The sequence below is a fragment of the Myotis daubentonii genome, chromosome 2, assembly GCF_963259705.1.
Source record: "Myotis daubentonii chromosome 2, mMyoDau2.1, whole genome shotgun sequence".
Lineage (NCBI taxonomy): Eukaryota > Metazoa > Chordata > Mammalia > Chiroptera > Vespertilionidae > Myotis > Myotis daubentonii.
In genome coordinates this window covers 10,685,390-10,707,987 of record NC_081841.1, presented here as the reverse complement: position 1 = coordinate 10,707,987, position 22,598 = coordinate 10,685,390, and the positions used below count along the sequence as shown (strand labels likewise).

The following is a 22,598-nucleotide window of genomic DNA, read 5'->3' as shown; positions in this document are numbered from 1 at the left end:
AACGAAGTTTAGGAGACAGCGGTTAAACAGAGTTACAGTGTTGGCTGTATCAGCGTGCAGGAGCCCTCTGTCCTCCAGGAACCTGGTCGGATATTGCCTCTCCCTTCATTCCGGGTCCTCCCTGGTGTTGTCTGCATTTTCTCTCAGCTCTCCCCGGACACTGCAAGGGCTGATTCATGAAAATGAACTGTTTATTAGTCCTTGAGCGCCTCCTGTGGCTCTGCCAGTCTGAACTGGAGCAACGTTAGGTGGGTACTGAGCGGGCTGCTGTCCAGGAGGCCCTGGGGGACACGCGGGCTCTCAGCCCACACATGTTTATGCGAATGACCCTCATGATGGCGACTTCCTTCTGCTTTGAAGTTTGACAGTTCTCTTCTCATGCATGACCCAATAGAAGGCGAGTTTATTAAAAAGCACTTAATTTAAAAGTCCCCTGCTGATTTCATTTGCGAATCACTTTTGATCACATAAATGAAACGCTCTACTTTTTTGCTTTTTTTTTCCCTTCCCAAAGCTCTTTAGCAGAGAGAGTGACCAGAAATCCTTCTATCTGAAGCCTTTCCGGACAATCCTGGGATTGCTGAAAGTGAGGATGGATGGAGTACAAAGGGCTGCTCAAACCTTATAAAAAGCTGGTGGTCATTCACTCCCTCATTCATTCACTCACTCACTCATTCATTCAATACCTATCATGGGACTGCTAGGTGCCAGGCACTAGACATGCAGAGATGGAAAGCACAGCGGTCCCTGCTCTCAGGAGACTGGGGGTGCTCTGGGAAGGCAGGGTTGGTTCAAAAGGAGGGTGGGGGTCAGATCTCATGTCGTGGGGAGTGGTCCTTTAAGAGAACAAAACTTGGCCCCTCCTCTTCTTTCACTGCACAGGATGTACTTGGCCAAGACTGTGACAGGGCTGAGCACATAAAGGGTTTGGTAAACACTTTTTAACAAAGGTCTGCAGAGCACTTTTGGTTTTGTGCTTCTGTAGGCAGACTTCTAATTTAGGTCCCCTCAGTCACACCTGCACCCACTATCCTGCTATTATCCCGAACTCTTACACCACAGTTTCATCAGTTCCTACATTTTTCATAAATCGAATGGCCTTTTGGCTCAACACCATGTCTGGGAAATCCACTCACATGATTGCAGGGAGATGTAAATTTTTTCACTTGATGCTGGGTAGTAATAACCTGTAACATGACTGTATCTCACCCTAGTTACCCATGACATTGCTGACGGACAGCTGGTTATAACCACACTGGATCATGGCTTCTGGTGTCATCTGTACGCCCCTCTGTTGGGCGCACACCTAGACGTGGATGTCTGGGCCACAGGGAGTACACACGTCCAGCTTCAGCAGCTAGTGTACAGTGGTTCTTCCTACATACACCCCCACTGGTGCTGTGTGAGTTCCAATTAGCCCACGCTCCCACGAGTAACCGGCATTGCCTACCTTTTTGCATTTTAGACCTTCTGGTAGATATGCAGTGGTATCACATTATGGATTAGCATTTGTATCTTTAAGGATGAATGGAGCTCAGCACTCCTGCAGATGTTAGCCGCCCTCTTTTAGGAAGGGTCTGTCCACGTCTTTTGCTCATTTTTCTGCCAGTTTCTCTTGCCGGTTGGTGGGAGTTCTTTATATGTTTATGGGGCAGAAGCCCACTGTTCAAGGCTGCTGGACTTTCTGGGTGGAGGGTGCTCGATGCCCACTTGTCTAGTTTTTTATGGGATCAAAGAATATTAAGCAGGAAGAAACCTCAGAGGTTAGTGAATTCATATGCCACCCCGAGGACACTGAGGCTCAGAAAGGCTAAGTGGGTGGCGCAAAAGAACATAACAAAAGAGAGCAAAGCTCAGGATCTGAGACCCCCATCTTCCTCAGGCTTTATCTGTCTTCCTCCTCCAACTCCCCACTTCTCTCCGGTCAATCTGCTTAAACGCATCCGGGCTTTTCTTCCTCTTTCTAGGCTCATTCACCAAACGAGGGGGAGAATTCCCGGCCAACCGTGCGGCCCTGAGAAGATTCTACAAACAGTTCCCCTTAGCCAGCGATGCTTTGCAAATCACGAGTTGAGGAACGGTGCAGGTGTGGGCTGAGCTGGGTACCACAAAAAGATCCATTTGAATCCTGCTCCCAATACCTGTGAACGGGACCTTATTTGGAAATAGAGTTCTTGCAGATGCGATCACGTGAGGATGAGCTATACTACAGGAGGGCGGGGTCCTTGTAAGAAGAGGAGAAGAGACAGAAACAGACGCAGAGGGAGGAGGGAGGAAGGCCTTGTCTCGCTGCAGGCGGTTGCTGCAGGGATGCGACCACAGTGAGGGGCCACCTGGGGCCACCAGCAGCTGGGAGAGGCCAGGCAGGGTCAGGGCTCAGAGACGTCAGAGGGAGCATCGTCTGGCAACACCTCGACTGTGGACTTCCAGCCTCCAGAACTGGGAAAGAATAAATTCCCGAACGAGCCACCAAGTTGCGGTACCTCCGTATGGCGGTCCTCAGGACCTGACGGCACCGAGCCCCGAAATCCGCTTGCTCCGTCTCAAAGAAACACACAAGAGCAACTTGATGCCCAAGCACCGCAGGCTATTGTCTGGGGCCACACTACTATTGCCATTTGACAGATTTGGACACATTCTCAGATCATCATTAGATCCTGGAAGGTGAGGGATTTTGCGCCTTTTAGACAGCAGGTGGCGAGACAAACCTAAGGCAGGAGCAAGGCTTGGGGACTGGCTCTCCTCCCCAGCCCCAGGAATCCCACCAGGAGATGAATGTCTCCCAGGACCGGCTCGGAGACAAGACAGCCTTTCCCAGGCAGTCAGTCCGTCAGAAAGCGGGAGATCACACACACGGAACAAGGACGTCCCGGCCACGCCCGGCCACTGCAGTCAATGCGCTTAGTTATTAGCGCCTCGCCCGCTGTCTCTTCCAGTAAGAACAAGGCGTTTTCTGCAGTTGTTCAGGGGAAAAATACAAAGAGTCCAAGACTTTGGTCTTAAATCACCACTGAGCAAGACGGAGCAGGTCACAATGCAGGGAAAAGCCAGCTGTCTGTGCAAGCATAGAGGACGCCCCAGCCTGGCTGGGGGCCCGGAGCACCAAGGACTTTCCATCAGGTGCTGAGAAGTAACTCCTCCCCCAATGGAAGTCAGGTCTGCTGACCAGCTCACTGGCGTGGAGTGTTTAATGTTTTATGAATAACAAGTCTGCCTTTCCCTCCGTCTGGCTGGATGCTTCACTGCGCGAGATGATGTCTCATTTGCTTACCAAGAAGGGCGAGGTGGCTTGGCTGGCCGAGCAATTCGGACCAGTTGAATGCGTGCTGGAGCCTGACCGAGCGCTGAGCTAATGGACCGCAGAAAGGGCAAGGAGCTTCTCGCAATTTCCACTTAAACAGAGAGAGCCCACACAGAAGGGCACCTTTTTTTAATCTTCACCTGAGGATGTTTTCCATTGATTTTTTTTTCAGAGAGAGTAGAAAGTAGGGGGGAAGAGAAAGAAAGAGAGAGGGGAGAGAGGGGGGGGGAGAGAGAGGAGAGGGGGGTAGAGAGAGAGGGGAAAGAGAAACATACACAAGAGAGACACATTGATTGGGTGCCTCCTGTACGCGCTGCGACTGGGGCCTGGGATTGAAAAATCAAGGTATGTACACTTGACCGGAATGGCACCCGGGGACTTTGGTACACAGGCCAGCACTCTAACCACTGAGCAATACCAGTCAGGGCACAGTACGCATCTTTTCATCTTTCACTCGTTCACACGCTCCAAGGAAACGCATGCATTGCATTAACATCCACTGAGGTACGCAGAGCTCAGCCTTCCACGCTGCTTTCACCCTGCATCCCCACCCCCCATGTACGGAGACTAATGCTTCGGGAAGGGCTCTGCCGTGCCCAGGTCCTCTGCCTGCCCTTCTCTGCCACCCTCTGCGCCTCAATCTCATCATCCACCCCCCCCAAATCTGTCAACCCTCAGTTTGTTCTCTGTATCTATGCGTCTGTTTCTGTTTTGTTTGCTCACTTATTTGTTCTTTAGATTCCATATATACATGAAATCATATGGTATTTGTTTTGGGGTATGGTGCCAGGTGGGTACCAGACTTATCAGCAGGATCACTTGGTAAATTATATAAATGTCTAACCACTAGTCTGTATACCTGAAACTAATATAATAAAATAATACTGAGTGTCCACCGTACTTGGAAAAAAAAAGATAAAAGCATGACAAGCACTTAGCGTAGGGCTTGGCATAGAGTAGATGCCCAGTGAATGTGAGCTGGTGATATGAACACAGTACATGGGGGGCACCAGGTTATAAGATGGCGCACAGCTATCTATTCCTGTGTGTGTGTGTGTGGGGGGGGGGGGGGCTGGACAGATCCCCCTGGGCAGGTCTCAGCAGCCTCGCTCCCAACCTCAGGCACTGAGGCCCCAAGAAGGGACTGGGCTCTGTCATTTACTGGCTCTGCTAACTCCTGACATCAAGGAGCCTCTCTGCACCTCCATGGGCTTCTCTGTACAGTGGGGGTTACATGAGCTAATGCACTGAATGCACAAGTCACACCTAAGAGATGGGCACCGTGACCTTGAGAGACCTCCCGAAGCCAGATGCCTCTTCTCATCGTACGCAAGTCTTCAAAGCATCCGTGCACTGACTGAAGGCCAGACTATGTTCTTGTTGGCAGGAAGATCTAGGATCATCTCCCCCCTTCTTTCCCTTTCACTGCAGACGGAACCAGCTGCACAGGTATCAGATGGCTGGGTCACGCTGAAAGGGCGAGGGCTATGCCCTCCATCTTACCCTGGATCCTCCATGTTGGGGCAGAGGCCATGTGCTCAGAAGAGTGCCTTCTTCCCGGAAACCCAGGCCCCTGCTGGCCACGCCCGGGATTTCTTTGAACTAGCCAATGACAAGCAAGGGATGTGCGCGCCATAGAGATGACCACATCCTGTGTAACAAGACCCGACTTGGCGCCTGGCCAATCGGCAGGGCCCACAGCCAGCTCCCCCCCCTGACTATTAAAGCCCTGATTTTCTCATGAGTGTCACTCGGTTCGCCGGTCGCTGCATCGACTGGAGGCCCGGGTCGGGTTAGCTAACTCAATAAAGGACCTTCTGCTTTTGCATCGGACTGGCTCCCTGGCGTGGTATCCTGGGGATCTTGAATTCTGGGCATAACAACGCTCCTTAGCTCCTTAGCTCTTGCTATGCTAAGGCCAGAGTGGACAGAATGCCTGACCTTGCGCGGTCAGTGACATTCTCAGGAAATGGCTTTCCCTTGTGCCCACGGTAGCCATGCAAGTCGTTTAGTCCCAGTGTTGCAGTGCGAGAGCCACGGAGAGTGGCCCATCGCAAGGAAAGGGCTCTGCTTCTCCCGGCCCTGGCTTCATGGCTTCGGAGGCCTGGCTGGCCCTTTTAGTCAGAGAGCATCTGCCTGCATCAACAAAAGCTGAAGTGAGGTTTCTGCGTTAGGTGGTTCAGTAATAGAAGGACAGACTGGGTGAGTGCAAGCAACAGAAATCATTTTCTCACAGTTCTGGAGGCTGTCAATCTAAGATCCAGGGGCTGGTGTGGTGGCTCTCAGTAGAAGGCTCCCTTCCTGGCTGGAAGACTACCCTCTCACCGTGTGCTCATGCAATGCAAAGAGCCAAGGCTTGAAAAAAATCTCAGCGTATCGCCAATTTCACAGAAATAACCTGGAGGCCTGGCTGGAAAAGACCTGGGTTGACGAGGACTTCGGTGCACATTGGTGGTGGCTGCCGGTGAAGTTTCCCACAACACAGGCTTTCCCAGCACAGGGCTACACGGAGCACAGGAGACAATGCAAACAGGGCGCGCTGCAGGGGCACTTGCTCGTGCACAGCTGCGTGAGACCAAAACTTGAGCTGTCTCTGCAGTTGTTTATAGTCCGGGCTCACATGTAAAAGCTGTTTCTCTTTGGCTATTTCTTGACCGAGGAGCTGGCCAGGCTCCCAGGGTTGGCCCCACAGCACTCGTACAGGTGGCCTTCAGTATATCCCCAGAGGGTGGGAAGGGGCCCATGTTATCACATACCCACAGCTCATATGGGAGAGGGAGAGAGAGAGAGAGAGAGAGAGAGAGAGAGAGAGAGAGAGAGAGAGAGAGAGAGAGAGAGAGCCATTTCTCTGATGTCTCTTCTTTGAAGGACACTAATCCCATCCCACGACCTCATGACCTCATCTAAACCCAATTACCCCCAATAGCTCCCCCTCCAAATACCATCACACTGTGGGGTAAGGCTTCCACACATGCACTTTGGAGGAACATAATTCAATCCATAGCAGGGTCCAAACCGATTCTTTGCAATTTAGACTATTTCCAGTACAGAAAACAAACACGTAATACACACACATATCCACACAACCCTGTTTAGTTATGAAGTGGCTTACTTTTTAAAATATTAGTTATTTTAAATAAATATTAAATTTTAATCAAAATGTAATTAATTAAAATGTAATTAGTATTTAATAAATAAATATTGCTTAAAAATTTTATCTACCTGACCCATGACACATTTGCTATTTTCTAGCCTATGAAAAATTTTAATATCTATAATATTTGTCAGATCAGTACCACTTCTTAGGCTCCACTGTGTATAAATACTTGCATAAGCCAACAAATATGAATATAAAGGATGTTTATGTGCGATGTGGTTTATAATAGGTAGGGGGAGAACCTAGAAACTAAAACACTGATTAATAGGAAATAAAAGAAATTATAGTACATTCAGCAAATGGAAAAACTATGCACAGTCCTTAAGAAGAAAGAAGAAAATACAACTTTATATACTAATGCAGAGCGTTACCCAACATTTTGTTTTGAAGTAAAAAGCACATGTGACAATGAAAACAGAGATGCATATATAGAGAGAAATAGATAATTGCATATGTGAAAAGAGGAAAGTCAAGAATATACTGCAAACTGCTACAGTATTTAAGTTAGGGGAAAGTGATGGGGGGAGGCAATCTCATACATTACTATATTTCAGTGGTACGCTGGTAAAAGTTTAACAATTAGATTTCTGAAAAGAAAGAAAGTAATCCCTGATTTGTAGTGTCTGCCAATTTCCGTGGTGTAAACACTCCCACCATGGCAAATTTCAAGCTACTAATGCAATGTCACTGAAGGGAGCAGGAAGAGATGTGCAGTAGTTCATCACTCCACAGTATTCCCACCATACAGATACAGCAGATGTAATAACCTTAAAAGCACAGATAACAGGAATATGACTAGGAAGTAATGAGTGTTGAGTATTTATTACCTTTGTTTTTAAAATCATTTACTGGTAAGTTTATATCATTTGACTTTTAATAATCACTGTGTTTAATAATCAGACCTCACATTTCCTGAGAATTTAAAAATGGGCTCTCACAAACCATGGCTCCTGCACATCACTGCATTTCTTGACTATTTATCCTTTTATGAAAACATATGAATATGGATTGTTGTAAAAAAATATTTAATGTAGTCTATCCTGAACACCAGCATGGTAGCCTCTGACCACTTCACTACGTCTTCTACAGTTGCCAAGCCTGAGCAATTACACACTGAAGTCAATATTATTTTATAGTAAACTAGAGGCCCAGTGCATGAAATTAGTGCATGGGTAGGGTCCCTATGCCTGGCCAGCGATCAGGGCCGATCAGGGCCTTCCTTCATTCCATGCCGCCCCCTGGTGGTCAGCGCACATCATAGCGAGCGATCGAACTCCCGGTCTCCTGGTCCAACTCCCGAGGACACTTTGCATATCAGCCTTTTATATATATAGATTAACTTTCTTTCATTTCTTCTGTGTATTATAGTCAGGGCACTAGATTGATTTTTTGAAAATTATATATGTAGACAGTATAATAATATAGGTAATCTATGTATTTTATCCCAGGATTGTAAAAGAGGCGTTCAAAGCATGTTACAAAAATGGGACATGGCCACGGGATAAACAAGGCATTTTCGTTATTTTTGTGCATGACCCTGAGCAGAGAACTAAAATGGGGTCAAATAAAATGATGCAAAGATTGGCCTAAATCAGAGACAACTCACCAGAGATAAATATAATGCCTGTGCTTCAGGCGCAATAAATCTCCTACCGACGTCCAGAATGGGGACCCTTTGGCCGAATCGTCATTCATGGGGCTTTTCAGTTGAACTCCAGTCCAATTTGAGCTTGATGTGCAAACGGCAATGAAAGCCTGCACGAGGTTCTCAAACGTTCGCATGCATCAGAGCCAGGGAGGGGGTGTGTTTAACATAACAGCTGCCTGGCCTCATCGCTACAGATTCAGATCCACTCTCTCTGGGTGAGGGCCTGAAAGCTGATGTTATGAACAGGCGCTCTGATTCAGAAAAGGGGCACAAGTGTCCAGGAGGAGGCTCGGCCCTCTGACAGTTTGATAAGGCCCAGGTCAGAGCCTCACCCTCAAAAAGAGAAACGGGAGTTTGGCAACGTGCCCACTGTGGTTCCTAAAAGGTCCGGCTTCGTGCACCGAGCAGAGAGGCCCTGGGAGGACTGGCTGGAAGGCAAGACAGAGCAGACCTGGACCTTCTGCTAGGAAACTTCCTGGATGTTTCTTCCAAGGTAGGTTCCTTGCCAAGCCCCGGCGAGACCCTTGAAGTAATCCTTCAGAGTGGAGGATTCTGCATTTTCTAAAAGGATTTTTGATCCCGAAACCACGCAACTCAGGCAAGTTCATGCTGGGGAGTTTTAGCTCGTCGTTAACACTGCAGGCCCCTTACTTATCCGTCAACTGTCTAAGCTTCAGTTTGCAGCTTATAAAATAGAGATAAGAATAGCACCTGCTCCTGGGGTTAGTGTGCGGATCAAATGAGATTAACACCTACGAAGCACCTGGCACCGTGCCTGGCCAGGGCCCAGCTGGTGTGCAGGGCCCTGCCCTCACCATTAACAAAGTACGGCAATACTCCCACACCGGCTACAGAGAGCCGCTGCTCTGAGCCCCGTGGGGCCCCTCCCACCTCCGCTCCTCTCAGGGACTCCCCAGAATTCCCCACCATCCTGCAACTCGAGGGTTAACGCCCGGCACAGCCAGGGGGGCCTCCAGGAGGTAGAGGAAGGGGCAGGTGGGGAAAGTTCTTCACTTGTAACCTCTTCAGGTTATAACTAACGCTTGGTAGGTGTTAGGGGATATGAGACAGGGGGCGTGCGTGGTTACTGTGGCAAATGTCAGCAAAGGGACGTCCCATGTGGAAGGATGGCCTTCAAACAGGGCCCCCTACCTGCCACCTCTGCTGCTCAGGACATGGACGCTGGACCTTTCTTTCCTCGCCCTAGTCCCGCTTTGACTCTGACTCTGACCCCATCTCTGAATTCTCACCTCTGGAAGCTTGATTCTCCTTTTTCCTTTGGCCTCTGGGATCCTGTGTTGGACCTCTCTAGAGTTGAACCCTGGGCTCCCAGAGTGAACTGCAGGACAGTTTCACCCATCACCTCCAGGTGGCGCCATCCCCGAGGACACTGGTCCCCACCCAGTGCTGGGGTCCTGCCCCAGCGGGTCCAGGGGTCCCCAAAGGCGTGGACAGAGTTGGCGAAGAAGGAATGGCACAGAGGCAGCATTCAGTTGATCAGCAGCCTAGCCAGGATCTCTAGCCAGGATCTCCAGCCAAGTTCTGGTCTGGATCTCCAGAGAGGTTCTGCTTCGGATCTCCAGCGAGGTTCTGTAGCCATGTTCCCTCGCTAGGTTCTCCAGCCAGGTTCTGTCCAGGCTCTCCAGTCAGGTTCAGTGTCCAGGTTCCAGTCAGGTTCTCCTGCCAATCTCTGTAGTCAGGTTCAGTCCAGGATCCCTTGCCATGTTCTCCCGCTAGGCTCTGTCTCTAGGCTCCGAGGCCAGTCCCTCTCCAGGATCCTCCGGCATGCTCTCTCCAGCAAAGTTCTTCTGTCTCTAGGCTCCGTGTAGGTTCTGTCTTCTTGATTCTGTTCTAAGTTCTGAGTCTTTCTGTCTTGTTACATCTGTATTTATACCAGTTGATTCAATCCCATCAATCTCTATTCCAAAGGTTAGGGCGTTTCTTATCTCCATTCCAGGGAGTAAAGATTATGTAGCTTAAGCATGATTGTTCGTAGTTAAAGTGATTAATTACCCACCTGGCACTTAGTTAAGGGGTTTTATTCCCTCCCTAACTTCAGGGGAAAATCCCTACCTGGGGAAACAACCTTTCTCAGAGGTGACCTTGGTTAAAACACATAGTGCCAAGAAGGTGAGCAAACATATTAAGAAAAGTATGCCATATATGCCAGGTCCCTTGAAACAGCAAGGATGGACCGGCTCCCGGCAACCCAGGACAGCTGGTCAGGCTCCAGCTGGCCGTGCCCCACCCGACTGCTCCCTGAGCTCCAAGTTCTAGTCCTGGCACAGGTCCCGGGTCTGCATCCTCTGAGAACAGGGGCCCAAAGCAGCGGCAAAGAGGACGGAGGGGAGAAGGCAGAAGGATCCAGCGTGTTTTAAAGACAGGCACTGGCAGGACCTGAGTCTAAGGGGAGGGGCTGCCCTGGCTTCCTGGATTACATGCTCCATGAGGTCCCAGGCTGTGTCTGGCCCCCGCAGCGCTGAGCCTAGTGCACAGGAAGCATTCAACAGACAGAGGTGAACTAAGAATGAATGAGCATGAATGCTACTATTAACAGACAGAAAGAAAAGAGGGGACACAAGTTGGGGACTAGCAACAGGGGAGAAGAATGGACTTGATTTCAGACACACGGTGTTTAACGGCTGTGGCATTCCTGAGCACCAGTTACCTAACATTTCTGCCTTTCCTCCTCCGGGCACGTGGCCAGGTTACACCCTGTGAAGGTGGGCATGGCCATATGACATGCTGTAGCCAGCGACATATTAGCAGAAAGCACGTCACATCGGACCAGACGCCTTCCGAGCCAATGGGTCACCTGCTACTTTGCTCCCTGTGCCAGTTAGTCCCCATCCAGGGGAACCCCGAATGCTGGCGGTGGCACCAGTCCCACCCATCTAACGACATGGCATGTGAGCGAGGAAGGTAGGTTTCTGTTTTGTAAAGAAACTGAGACGCTGGGCTTGTCACTGCGAAGTGATCTCTAGTCTATAGTAACGGAGCCAAGGCACCCACAGGCCACACTCATAGAGACCCAGGGTCTGCCCTGAAGGTCAGGGGCTTTGTGGTGAGACTCCCGCAGACACCACGGTCCCACCGCTACTTGGCCTGTAGGGGCAGCACCGAGAAAGGGCTGGAAGGCTCCCAGGCCACCAGGTGGCTTCACCTGTGCTGTGGCTCACCTCCTCTCCCCAGGGAGGGAGCAGGAGTCCTCACATCGCCCTTTGTAACCCGCCCTCCCCGCCCCTCATGACCTACCTGTATTGTAGCCCCTTCCAAGGGCGGGCCAAGGGCGGTGATTCTTCCACAGGTTCCCCAGGTACCAGTCGCTCTGGTTCTCCACCAAGCCCAGGACCTGCTGGCCTGTGAGGGACAGAGAATACAAAGGTCTTCAAAGAGGCCAGGCCGTGGGTCAGCGAGTGCGGAACAGGAGGCAGAGCAAATCGTGGCAGGAGCTTTCATTATTCAGAGTTTTTATCGGCTGCCAGACTCTGATCTAAGTGCTTGACTTGTGTTAATCTGTTTAATTCTCACACGTAGGCAGCCCATCTATTTTTCGTATCCCCATTTTATGGAGGAAAAATGGAGGCTGCCCAGAATTCCTAGTTAAGTGGCCCAAGGCCACACAGTTAATATGCAAAAAAGACAGAATACCATCCATCCATCCATCCATCCATCCATCCATCCATCCATCCATCCATCCATCCATCCTCCTTCCCTCCCTCTCTCTCTCCCTCCCTAACCACTTGCAACACACAGTTATTGACATACTATGCTTCCAGTGTTCCGGTCCTAATGTTTCCCATTATATACTAACTCGCTGGCCTGGGCATGAGTAGAGATCATTTCCTCACATCAGAGGAAGAAGCGAGCCTTGTTTAATGAGACGGGACCTACAGAGAAGAGCCACCTCCTGGCCACCTTCTCGCCGTGATTTTACTCTCAGTGTCCGCCAGCCTCATGCCAATGTGACATCAACTCAGGAGTGCTTTATGCAGGAACAACTGCTTCTCTGTCCCCAGAGCAAATCCCTGAGCCTTGTAAGGAGGGTTAGTCAGGCATTAGACCCAACTGCCTTCCACTGGAAAACCTAATCGTGCACGCCAAGGTGTTTTCTTAGAATCAATACCATTTTACAGACTAGGAAACTGAGGCTCACACAGGGCTGAGGTTTGCACAGCTAGCGATGGAACCAGCATATTCTTCTCTATTTGCCTGACACCCAAGGTTTATAACGGAAATTATAAATCCACATCTTTTTTGTTGTTGTTGTTAATCTTCACCTGAGGGTATTTTTCCATTGATTTTTAGAGAGAATGGAAGAGAGGGAGAGAGACAGAGAGAGAAACATCGATATGAGAGAGACATATGGGTTGGTTGTCCCCCTGAAAAGGCCTGACCAGGGCTGGGGATCGAGCCTGCAAACGAGGTATGTGACTTTGACTGGAATTGAATCTGGGACCCTTCAGCCTGTAGGCAGATGTTCTATCCAGTGAGCCAAACTGGCTAGGGCAGGGGTCCTCAAACTACGGCCCGCAGGCCACATGCAAATACAAATATTGTATTTGTTCCCGTTTTGTTTTTTTACTTCAAAATAAGATATGTGCAGTGTGCATAGGAATTTGTTCATAGTTTTTTTTTAAACTATATTCCGGCCCTCCAACGGTCTGAGGGACAGTGAACTGGCTCCCTGTTTAAAAAGTATGAGGACCCCTGGGCTAGGGCATAAATCCACATCTTATACAAAGAGAAACTGAGGCTTAGAAAGTCTAAATAAGGTGCTAAAGGTCTCATGACTAAAAACCACTGTCTTCTATAGCTAACCACTGCCTTCTGGAATTAACATCCTTACGCTGTTGGCCGAACCGAGGAATGAAGACCTTCCTGACCGCATGGAAGCCCCCGCTGATAGGAGAGCAGCGGCTCCCTGGGAACTCGGCGCCGGGTGATATAGAGCCTCCTCAGTGTGGTGACAGCTCCCTCAAACGACGCCGTGTGGATTTGCTGTAATTTATTTGATCAATTTATTGAGCTCCTATCTAAATCAACACCCCAGCACAGATTCATAAATTAGAGGCAGGGAAAATACTATCACCCACTTTGTCATTCCGCATGATCACATTCAAAACTTGTAGGATCCCCCAGAAACACACAGCACCGATTCAGGAAGCCGAGAGCTCTCTATTCCACACGCAACAAGCCCGGGATGCCGGTGCAGAGCACTCAGATCTGAAGGGCACGGCGCCCTCAGCCCAGAGAGCTGGGCACCCAGTCCTCAAGCTGCGCCCTTATCAGAGAGCCCAGAGGCTGTGACACAGGCAATGTGGGGTCCTTGGGGAGCGGGCTCATAATTCCTGGGGTCCCTGGGTTGATGCTACAGGGACATGATGAAGGTGCCATATGCTCAGAATGGACACACATCACCACTGACAATGCCTGGAAAGTAGTAAAATGTTCAGTACGCCTTTACTCTTATCACACCCAGAATTCCTGGGTCTATATACCGACCCGTCTGCTTGGCTTCAGGCTTGGGCAGTCTCAGCCGTCTCCTCCCTCCCTTAGCTGACATGATCCCTACTCTACCACAACGTTGGTTCAGTTGGCTATTGATTGAGAGTTTGCTGTGTGTCAGACACGGCACAAAACACTAAGGAATCCAGACAAACAAAATATAGCCCTTGCTCTACAGGCAGCTGGAAGAGGAGACAGATGAACTGTTATGAAGCTGTGCAGTACCTGCGGTGACAGAGATACGGACAGGCTGCAGGAGGGGAGGGCCTGGATGACTGACTGTGGGGGAAGGTGGGCGATACCCGTTCCACATCTTGGCCGCAGTCATGTACCACCTGCCGTCCCACATTGCCGGCCCCCCTGCCTTCCCCCAGACTTCCTAACTCCCAAGTTTCCCTTAAAACTTTTCTGATAACGGTGCTGCCTCACAACACCTGTCTAGGCGGAGAGTCCCTCAGTCCCCCGCCAGTTACAGCGCAGATGGGACAGGTCCTCTCCCCCAGCTCATCAGCCACGTGGCATCCACACCCCGGTCTGCAGATGTCCGTGTCTACACCTCACCCTGGGCCTGGCAGCCACCCAGAGCCAGCCTCCCAGGGGTTCCTCCTGGGGAGCGGACCCGGGTTCCTGTGAGCCGCCTCCCGCCCTCTGCCTCTCAGCATCCTCACCATCATCTCGTCTTCTCAGGAGTCATTACAACAAAGCACCGTGACTAACAGGAAAGGCTCTGTCATTGTTCTCTGTGCGGCCCTGCGGTGATGATGAAGTGTACTGCTCCCCGTATTCCTTCCTCCAGGCACAAGTTAACTTATGAAAATGAAGCTGTCTTCTTTGCTTATTCATACATCACCACTAACAGCCAGACAAGAGCGAACAAGCTTGCTATTCTGCTGGGCCCTGGTGTCGTGTCACCAGCCAGCAGACGGATGGCTCCAGGCTGGGGACTCCCCTCCTCCTCCTCCTCCCTCAGCTCTGGCTCCAGGCAGGGCTCCTGCTGGTCGGAGGTGAGGCCCAGGAGGAGGGATTGGTGACGCTTCCATGTGGCACACGAGGCGTGGAAAGGGCAGGCTGCGCATTCATCGGCCAGGTAGGAGCAAGGCAGCATCGTCCATCAGAAAAAGGGTGTTTAATCCAGACAAAGAGGGTCCTGGACCCAGTTCTGTATGGCTTGTCCAAGGTATCACCGCCCTGAGCCTCAATGTCCTTATTATAGAGGCAAGAACAGAAATTATCTCCTGCCCCCCACTACAGATGGCAGGGATCAAATGAGATAACATATGCGGTGCCTGGCTCACGGTAGACGTCCCACTAAAGGCCTTTCTCTTCTTTCTTTGTTAGTCATTGTTCTAATGTCTTCCCATTCAGGTGAAATGGGGAGTCCTTATGACAGGTTAAATTTAGTTTTCAATCCCAGCTCTAGAAATCATCCCACTTTCCCTCTCCACCCCAAGATCTAGCCTCTCCCCTACCCCAGACAATCAGCAACTCCCGAGGCAGCAGAAGACAGGATGCTTAGTAAATGGTAGGGTGAAGCTATAGGTTTTCCTTGTCATAGCCATCCTGCACTCAGACATACGTTGGTCACATGGTCACATAGTCCAAAACTCTGGCAGGCTAAAGATCACATCCCGATCTAAGGCCTAAGTTATGTTTCAGCTCCTGAGCCCCAAGGTGGAACGACCCCCTGGCTCCCTTCCCATGGGACCAGACACAGGGACATGGGAACAGACCTCCAAACTGTCCTCAAGACTTTAAGAAATGATTCTTTACCCTCACCTCTCCTCTGATCAATCAGCTCCATGCATGACCCAAGCCCCTAACTCTTTAAAAAAACAAAAACAAACAAACAAACAAACAAACAAACAAAAAAAATATATATACATACACATACACACTAGAGGCCCGGTGCACAAAAATTTGTGCACTCGGGGGGAAGAGGGGTCCCTCAGCCTGGCTTGTGCCCTCTCACAGTCTGGGACCCCTCGGGAGATAACGACCTGCTGGCTTAGGCCTGCTCCCAGGTGGCAGAGGGCAGGCCCAATCCCTAGGTGCAGCCCCTGGTCGGGCTCAGAGCAGGGCCAATTGGGGAGTTGGGGCGTCGCCCCCTGTCATGCGCAGAGCAGGGTGGATCGGGAGGTTGCGATGCCACCCCCAGTCACGCTCAGGGTAGGGCCGATTGGGGGATTGGGGCACCGCCCTCCATCACACTCAAGGCAGGGTTGATGGGGAGGTTGTGGCGCCACCCCCTGTCACGCACAGAGCAGGGCCAATCCGGGAGTTGGGGCGCTGCCCCCTGTCATGCACAGAGCAGGGCCCATCAGGGGGTTGAGGAGCTCCCCCCTGTCACTCAGAGAGTAGGGCCGATAGGGGAGTTGGGGCACCGCCCCCTGTCACACACAGAGCAGGGCCAATCAGGGATTTGGGGCGCCGCCACTCTCACACTCAGGGCAGGGCCAATGGGGAGGTTATGGCTCTACCCTGTCACACACAGAGCAGGGCCCGTGGGGGGGGGGGTTGGGGCGCCGCACCCTGTCACACACAGAGCTGCAGGGAGATCAGAGGTTGGGGAGCTCCCCCGTATCAGGCACAGAGCAGGGCCCATAGGGAGGTTGTGGCCCTGCCCCCTGTCACACACTGAGCCGCACAGCGATCAGGGGGTTTGGGCGCTGCCCCCTGTCACGCTGATCCCGGTGCCGGGAGGCCTCTCGGCTCCACTGATCCCGGTACTGGGAGGCATATTACCCTTTTACTATATAGGATAGAGGCCTGGTGCATGGGTGGGGCTGGCTGGTTTGCCCTGAAGGGTGTCCTGGATCAGGGTGGGGGTCCCCACTGGGGTGCTTGGCCAGCCTGGGTGAGGGGATGATGGCTGTTTGCAGCTGGTCACACACCCTTCAGGGTGGGGGTCCCCACTGGGGTGCCTGGCCAGTCTGGGTGAGGGGCTGAGGGCTGTTTTCAGGCTGGCGGGTGATGGAAGCTCCCAACCGCTCCTTTTGTTCTTTTTCTTTTTTAAATTCTGGGCCAGCTTTAGCTCTGAGGCTCCAGCTCTTAGGCCTCCGCTGCTGAAAGTAGGTAATCGAAACAATGTATAACTCCAGCTCTGAGATCCCAGCTCGCTGAAAGCTGGTTTCTGGGTTTTTGGTTTTTTTTTTAGCTTCTATATTTTTTAAAATGTTTCAAACTGCAGGCTCAGAGGCCTGCAAGGCAGGTGGGGAACGTTGGTTTCCTCTGTCACTGAAGCAAGCAAGCCTCATGTTAGTTTCAAGCTGCCTGGCTGCCCGCCCCCATCTTGGCTGACAGTTAATTTGCATATCTCCCTGATTAGCCAATGGGAAGGGTAGCGGTTGTACGCCAATTACCATGTTTCTCTTTTATTAGTATATACATATATATATATATATATATCCTATCTAATAAAAGAGAAAAATGGTAATTGGCGTACGACGATACCCTTTTCATTGGCTAATCAGGGCTATATGCAAATTAACTGCCAACTATGATTGGCAGTTAACTGCCAACTATGATTGACAGTTAACTGCCAACTAGATTGGCAGTTAACTGCCAACAAGATGGTGGTTAATTTGCATATGTAGGCACAATGCAGGGAGGCAAAAGGGAAAGCAGGAAGAAGCCCCCTGCCACTGACAGTGATCGGAAACCCAGGGGGGAGCTAAGAGCTGGGGGGCAGGGCAAAGGCGGCCCTGGGGCCGCCTTTGCCCTGCCCCCCAGTCACGATCGGAGAATCAGGCGCCTTTGCCGCCCTGGCCAGTGATAGCAGGAAGTAGGGGTGGAGCCAGCGATGGGAGCTGGACACGGTCAAAGCTGGCAGTCCCGGGAGCTAGGGGTCCCTTGCCTGGGCCTAAAGTGGAGCCCACGATCGCGGGGCCGCTGCAGCTGCGGGTCCCCGCTGCCCGGGCCAGACACCTAGGCCAGAGGCCTCAGGCCTGGTCAAGGGGCCGATCCGGTAATTGGTGATCGGAGGGTGATGAGGGTCAACTCCTCTGGCCAAGGCATCAGGCCTGGGTGGGGGGCGGAGCCGGGGATTGGGGGGATATGATGGTCCCCTTGCCCAGGCCTGAAGCCTGGGTCAGAGGCGTCAGGCTTCGGTGGGGGGTGGAGCAATCGATCAGAGGGAGATGGAGGTCCCCTGCCCAGGCATGATTCCTGGGCCAGAGGCCTCAGGCCTGGGCGGGGGCCAGAGCCAGTGATCGGGGGGAGATGGGGGTCCCCTGTCCAAGCCTGACACCTCTGTCAGAGGCGTCAGGCCTGGGCAAGGGGCCGATCAGGCGGTCGGAGGGTGATGGGGGTCTACACCTCTGGCCGAGGCATCAGGCCTGGGCAAGGGGCCGATCCTGCGATTGGAGGGTGATGGGGGTCAACGCCTGAGGGCTCCCAGTATGTGAGAGGGGGCAGGCTGGGCTGAGGGACACTCCCCCCCCACACACACCCAGTGCACGAATTTCGTGCACCGGGCCCCTAGTATGTATGTATGTATGTGTATATATAATTGTTGTTTTGTTTTTTTTACAGAGAAGAAGGGAGAGGGATAGAGAGTTAGTAATATCGATGGGAGAGAAACTGCAATCACCTGCTTCCTGCACACCCCCTACTGGGGAGGTACCTGCAACCAAGGTACATGCCCTTGACCAGAATCAAACCTGGGATCCTTTAGTCTGCTGGCTGACTCTCTATCCACTGAGCCAAACTGGTTAGGGCGCAAGCCCCTAACTCTTGACGTCTTGTAGTTTTGCCCTGTAGAATCTGTAACCTACATGCCTCGGGGAGTTCTAGCCTTTGAGCGTTAGCTTCCCGTTCTCCTGGGTGGTGCCATCCATCAGTCACATAACCGACATTTCTCCACTGCGATGCTCAGTGTCCAGTGCTTGGCTCTGCGAGAGCCGAGTGGGCAAGCTCTCTCTTCTGTGACACCGCACAGACCGAATCTGCAAAATGTGGCCACATTATCCCCAACACCCCTGCTGGAGCTGCTCCCCCACCTCCCTCGGACCTTCCTGAGGCCTTTAGCTTCTGTGATGCCAGCTTTCTTGCTTGCTTTCTTGCCTCTGGGCCAGCCCTGGGCAAACTACGGCCCGCGGGCCGGATCCGGCCCGTTTGAAATGAATAAAACTAAAAAAAAAAAAAAACACGAAAGACCGTACCCTTTTATGTAATGATGTTTACTTTGAATTTATATTAGTTCACACAAACACTCCATCCATGCTTTTGTTCCGGCCCTCGAGTCAAAAAGTTTGCACACCCCTGCTCTGGGCATTGCTTTACTTCTCCCAGGACACCTCCCTTCAATGTTGGTGCTCCCCAACTTCTGTCCCTGGCCCCCTCTTCCTGCTCTACATTTTATCCCTAGATCCCTGGATGATGGGAGCTACCCCAGTGGCTTCAAACACCCCTCAGCGGGAGGTAATCACCCATCTCCATCCCCAGCTCAGGCTACTTTCCAGACCTTCTCACCCTTAAATCCAACTATCCGCTCACCATCATCACTAGGCTGTTTCACAGTGACCTTCAACTCACACCGACCAAAAACAAACCCATAACCATCTCCCCCTAAATAATGGTGACCCTGCTTATTGTGTGGTTGGCAGCATCCAGGTGGATCTTGTCACCGAAGCTGGGAACTGGTAATCCACCTCAACACCGCGCTCTCCTCGACCTCCACATCCTCGCCAGGAACAAATCCTAAAGATTTCACCTACTATCTTCATCACCTCCTCCCTCGCTCACCCATGCCCTCCCCATCCCTCTTCCCTAGGTTACCTCAGAAGGTTCGTACTTGGCCACCTTTCCCTCGGGGGAGCTCCTTGTCACTCCACTCAGCTTACCCAGCCGGAGAAATACTTTCCAAGGGAAAGTTGATGATTTTATTCCTTGGTTAAAAAGCTTAATGCTCTTGGGACCCAGTACAGTGTGGATGGATGGATAATAGATGGATGGATGGATGGATGGATAGACAGATGAATGGACTGTTTAATGAAAAATAAATATCATCTAAAAGTCACCATCCCAGCCCACTGAACTGGTGGAGCTGTCGAAATGGGGTGGCGGTGGATGCACCCTAGGTAACTTGTCCAGGTAAACACCAGGAGCAGGTAGTTGTAGCTCCCATCGGATGCTTCCAGAGCTGTCTCCTTTCTCCCATCCCCAGGCCCCAGGTGCAGAGAGAGAGACTGCCAATCACGACTGCCCATCAAATGAGCTGTGCTTACACCGGCAGGTGGGTATTAAAGTGTTATACCCAGGGGCTGTCCTGACCATCAGCAACGAAAGCAACGATGCCCTTCCAACCTCATGTTTATTGTAATCAGCTGCTTTAACACAGAAAAGCTTTAACGGTATCATTCAACGCATGTCTGAGTGCAGGGCGACTATAATAAGGAAACCATGTAGTATCACACAGCCATTTACTAAACATCCTGAAAGAATCGCTCCCCTGGTGCCCCAGGCTAGTGGGTGCCGGATAATAAAACATCTCCGGAGAAGATGCAACACAAAAGGGTAAATTTCCAAAGCCCTGAATGGGTTGAAAGAGACTGTTCCTGAACTTGCACTTCTCACAGCTCCAGCAAATGTCCTCTGAGGTCACGGAAGTTCCTAGGAGCTGTGAAGGTCTTAGTAATTATTCTGGAGCTGCCCCCCTTCAACAGGGGACGCCCCGGGAGGGGAGCAGGGGTTTAGGAACACACACCACCAGCGAAGCGCTGGACCCCGCCACCGCTGCTCGCGTTTCTCCCACACGTGAGCGTCTCCCACGTGGCCTCTTCTCCCCTTGGACTTGAGGATGATTCTCACCTAGTTTTACAGTGGATGCAATCCCGGGTCAACATTAGTCCCTCCATCCCTCCTCTGCAGAGGGGTAAAGGCAGCTGTTTCAGACCTGGGACTCGTAACCAGGTTTGTGTGCCCCAAGTTCACCTGGCATGCCCTTGAGATGGAATCCAGGCGCCCTGGCTAAGCAGGTCCCTTCGCCCATCGTTTTGTTTCCTGGGTTTCAGTTATGTGATGAGGTAAGTGCATCCATTGCTCAGCCAGCCCAGATTTCATCTGGAGATAAATACCCACCCTTACCAACCTCCATAGCTGAGGGTCAATCCCTTCCCTTCGGAGAGGAATTAGAACCCACGACACTCAAGAAGGCGGAATTAGGTCGAATGAGTGAAGATGAAAGGAAGATAAATTTGGGCTTATTAAGAGCCAGATCTTAAGTCGCCATTAGAGTTCACCGACACAGAAATGAGCCGCCTTTCTGGGGAAGCTTCTAAGTGCTGGGATTGTTCTGGAAGAGGCTGCACATATCAGCAGGTGTTCACCGAGGCCCTGCCGTGCACCAGGCTCAGTGCCAACTGCTGGAGATACAGCAGCGTAGGGAACTGACCCAGGCCCCACCTCCTGGATTTCATGATCTCTACGGGGAGCTTCTCAAATGGTTTGGCCGCCGTCTTCCAGGCAGCGCCCCAAACTGAAGCAGATCCTCCCAGGGTCAGGCCTGGGATTCTTTTTTGCCAAGGAATCCCCATTAATTCCGATGCACAGCGGGGTTGGGACCTGGGGAGTGGAGGTCACCAGCAGGCAGGCTGTGGGAGGGCATTCTGCTCGGGGCAGGGGAGGAGATCTGATGACCTGAGAGCTCCTTCCAAAAGGACTGAGATCTCTTCATTGAGGCCAACGACGAGTTTTTTCACCGTCCTCCTCACAGACCGTACGCACACGCGATTCCTCACTTGGACGGTGTGTGTGTGCACACTCTGGTCCTGGGACAGGAGCCTGGTTTTCCCAGCCCAGCCCTCTCTTTGCGAGCACTCTGCCCTGGCATGGGGATGCATGGTCTCAGGCGCTGTCTCAGAGGGTCTGCCACCACCCCCACGAGGTGGGCACCCTGCTTACCTCCATCTTTCGGAAGGAGAGTAGGTGAGGGAGGGACAGGCCTCTGTCAAGGACAGGCGGCTGGGAACCACCGAGCTGGGGCTTGTGTTCAGCTCTCTCTGTTGCAAAAGCCCGTGTTCACCGTGACACTCAAGGTCAGGAATAATCTGCAATCTCATTTCTCTCCCCAGGGGAAGGTGGGTACCACTGTGGGCCAGGCTCTGAAGGGCACTAGAGGCTGGTAGAAAGGCTGGTTCCAACATATCTGAGTATTCGATGTATCTGTCCCTGTCTGCACTCCACCTGGGCTATAGGCAGGGGCCCAGGACACTGCAGAGCCCTTGCTCCCACCGGGTCCTCTGAGTCTAATTCCCTTCAGGTAATCCCAGGGCACTGCGCTGAGAACACGTCCCGCCCAGGGCGTCCAGGGAGAACAGGAAAGGGAGGCCTGAGGCTCAGAAAAGACTGCAATCCGAGTCCAGATAACGATTCCAACTGCCAAGATGTATGAACAGGTCCCCTGCCACCTGTCACCCCCCCCAAGTCAGCCCCGAGTGGACCCATGTTAACTTAATTGATGGCATAAAAACTCCCGCTCAATCTCAAACAAGGATTTTTCTCTTTCTTCCCCCGTGATCTTTGCCTTTGGAAACAGAAAAAAGGAAAAAGGAAAAAGGAATGTGGGCGGAGGCAGCCGCAAGGCTCTTTCAAAGTTGCTGCTACCACGCGACTTCTGGGCTAGGCGGCTGCTGTCACCTCCCGGAGGACACCTCCGCTGGGGTGCGCAGAGCTGGCCTGCATCCAGCCCCAACCTTCCTCCCGGGACTTCTCGGATCTGCCTCTTCTTAAAAAACAATTTGTTGGCATCTTTCAGTGACTTCGATCACAGACACCCCTTTGAACCTGTAATAGCAGCGCCCTGGAGCAATGGTCTAATCCTGCTACTGGGGGTCGCAGACACAGCGCGCGTGTGCAGGACTCCAAGGTCCACATTCACGTTCCCACTTCCCAGTCTCTACCCATGCCGTGTAGGCCGACACGACTGGAGTTTGGAGCTCTAGCTTTTCTTTCTTTAAAACAGATGATGACAAAATACACCCTATTTT

General features: G+C 51.7%; 1 protein-coding gene across 7 annotated transcripts in view; it reads right to left on the bottom strand.

The window, feature by feature from the left end:
- LARGE1 (LARGE xylosyl- and glucuronyltransferase 1) overlaps window positions 1-22,598 on the bottom strand; it is a 440,149-nt gene that overhangs the window by 69,195 nt on the left and 348,356 nt on the right. For 6 of the 7 annotated variants that reach the window (XM_059681723.1, XM_059681724.1, XM_059681721.1 and 3 more), the window contains one exon: window positions 11,362-11,466. The exons of the other annotated variant lie outside the window; for it this stretch is intronic. In XM_059681723.1, coding sequence (XP_059537706.1) covers window positions 11,362-11,466 — 105 coding nt within the window. The remainder of the gene's footprint in view (window positions 1-11,361; window positions 11,467-22,598) is intronic. 7 annotated transcript variants of the gene reach the window in all.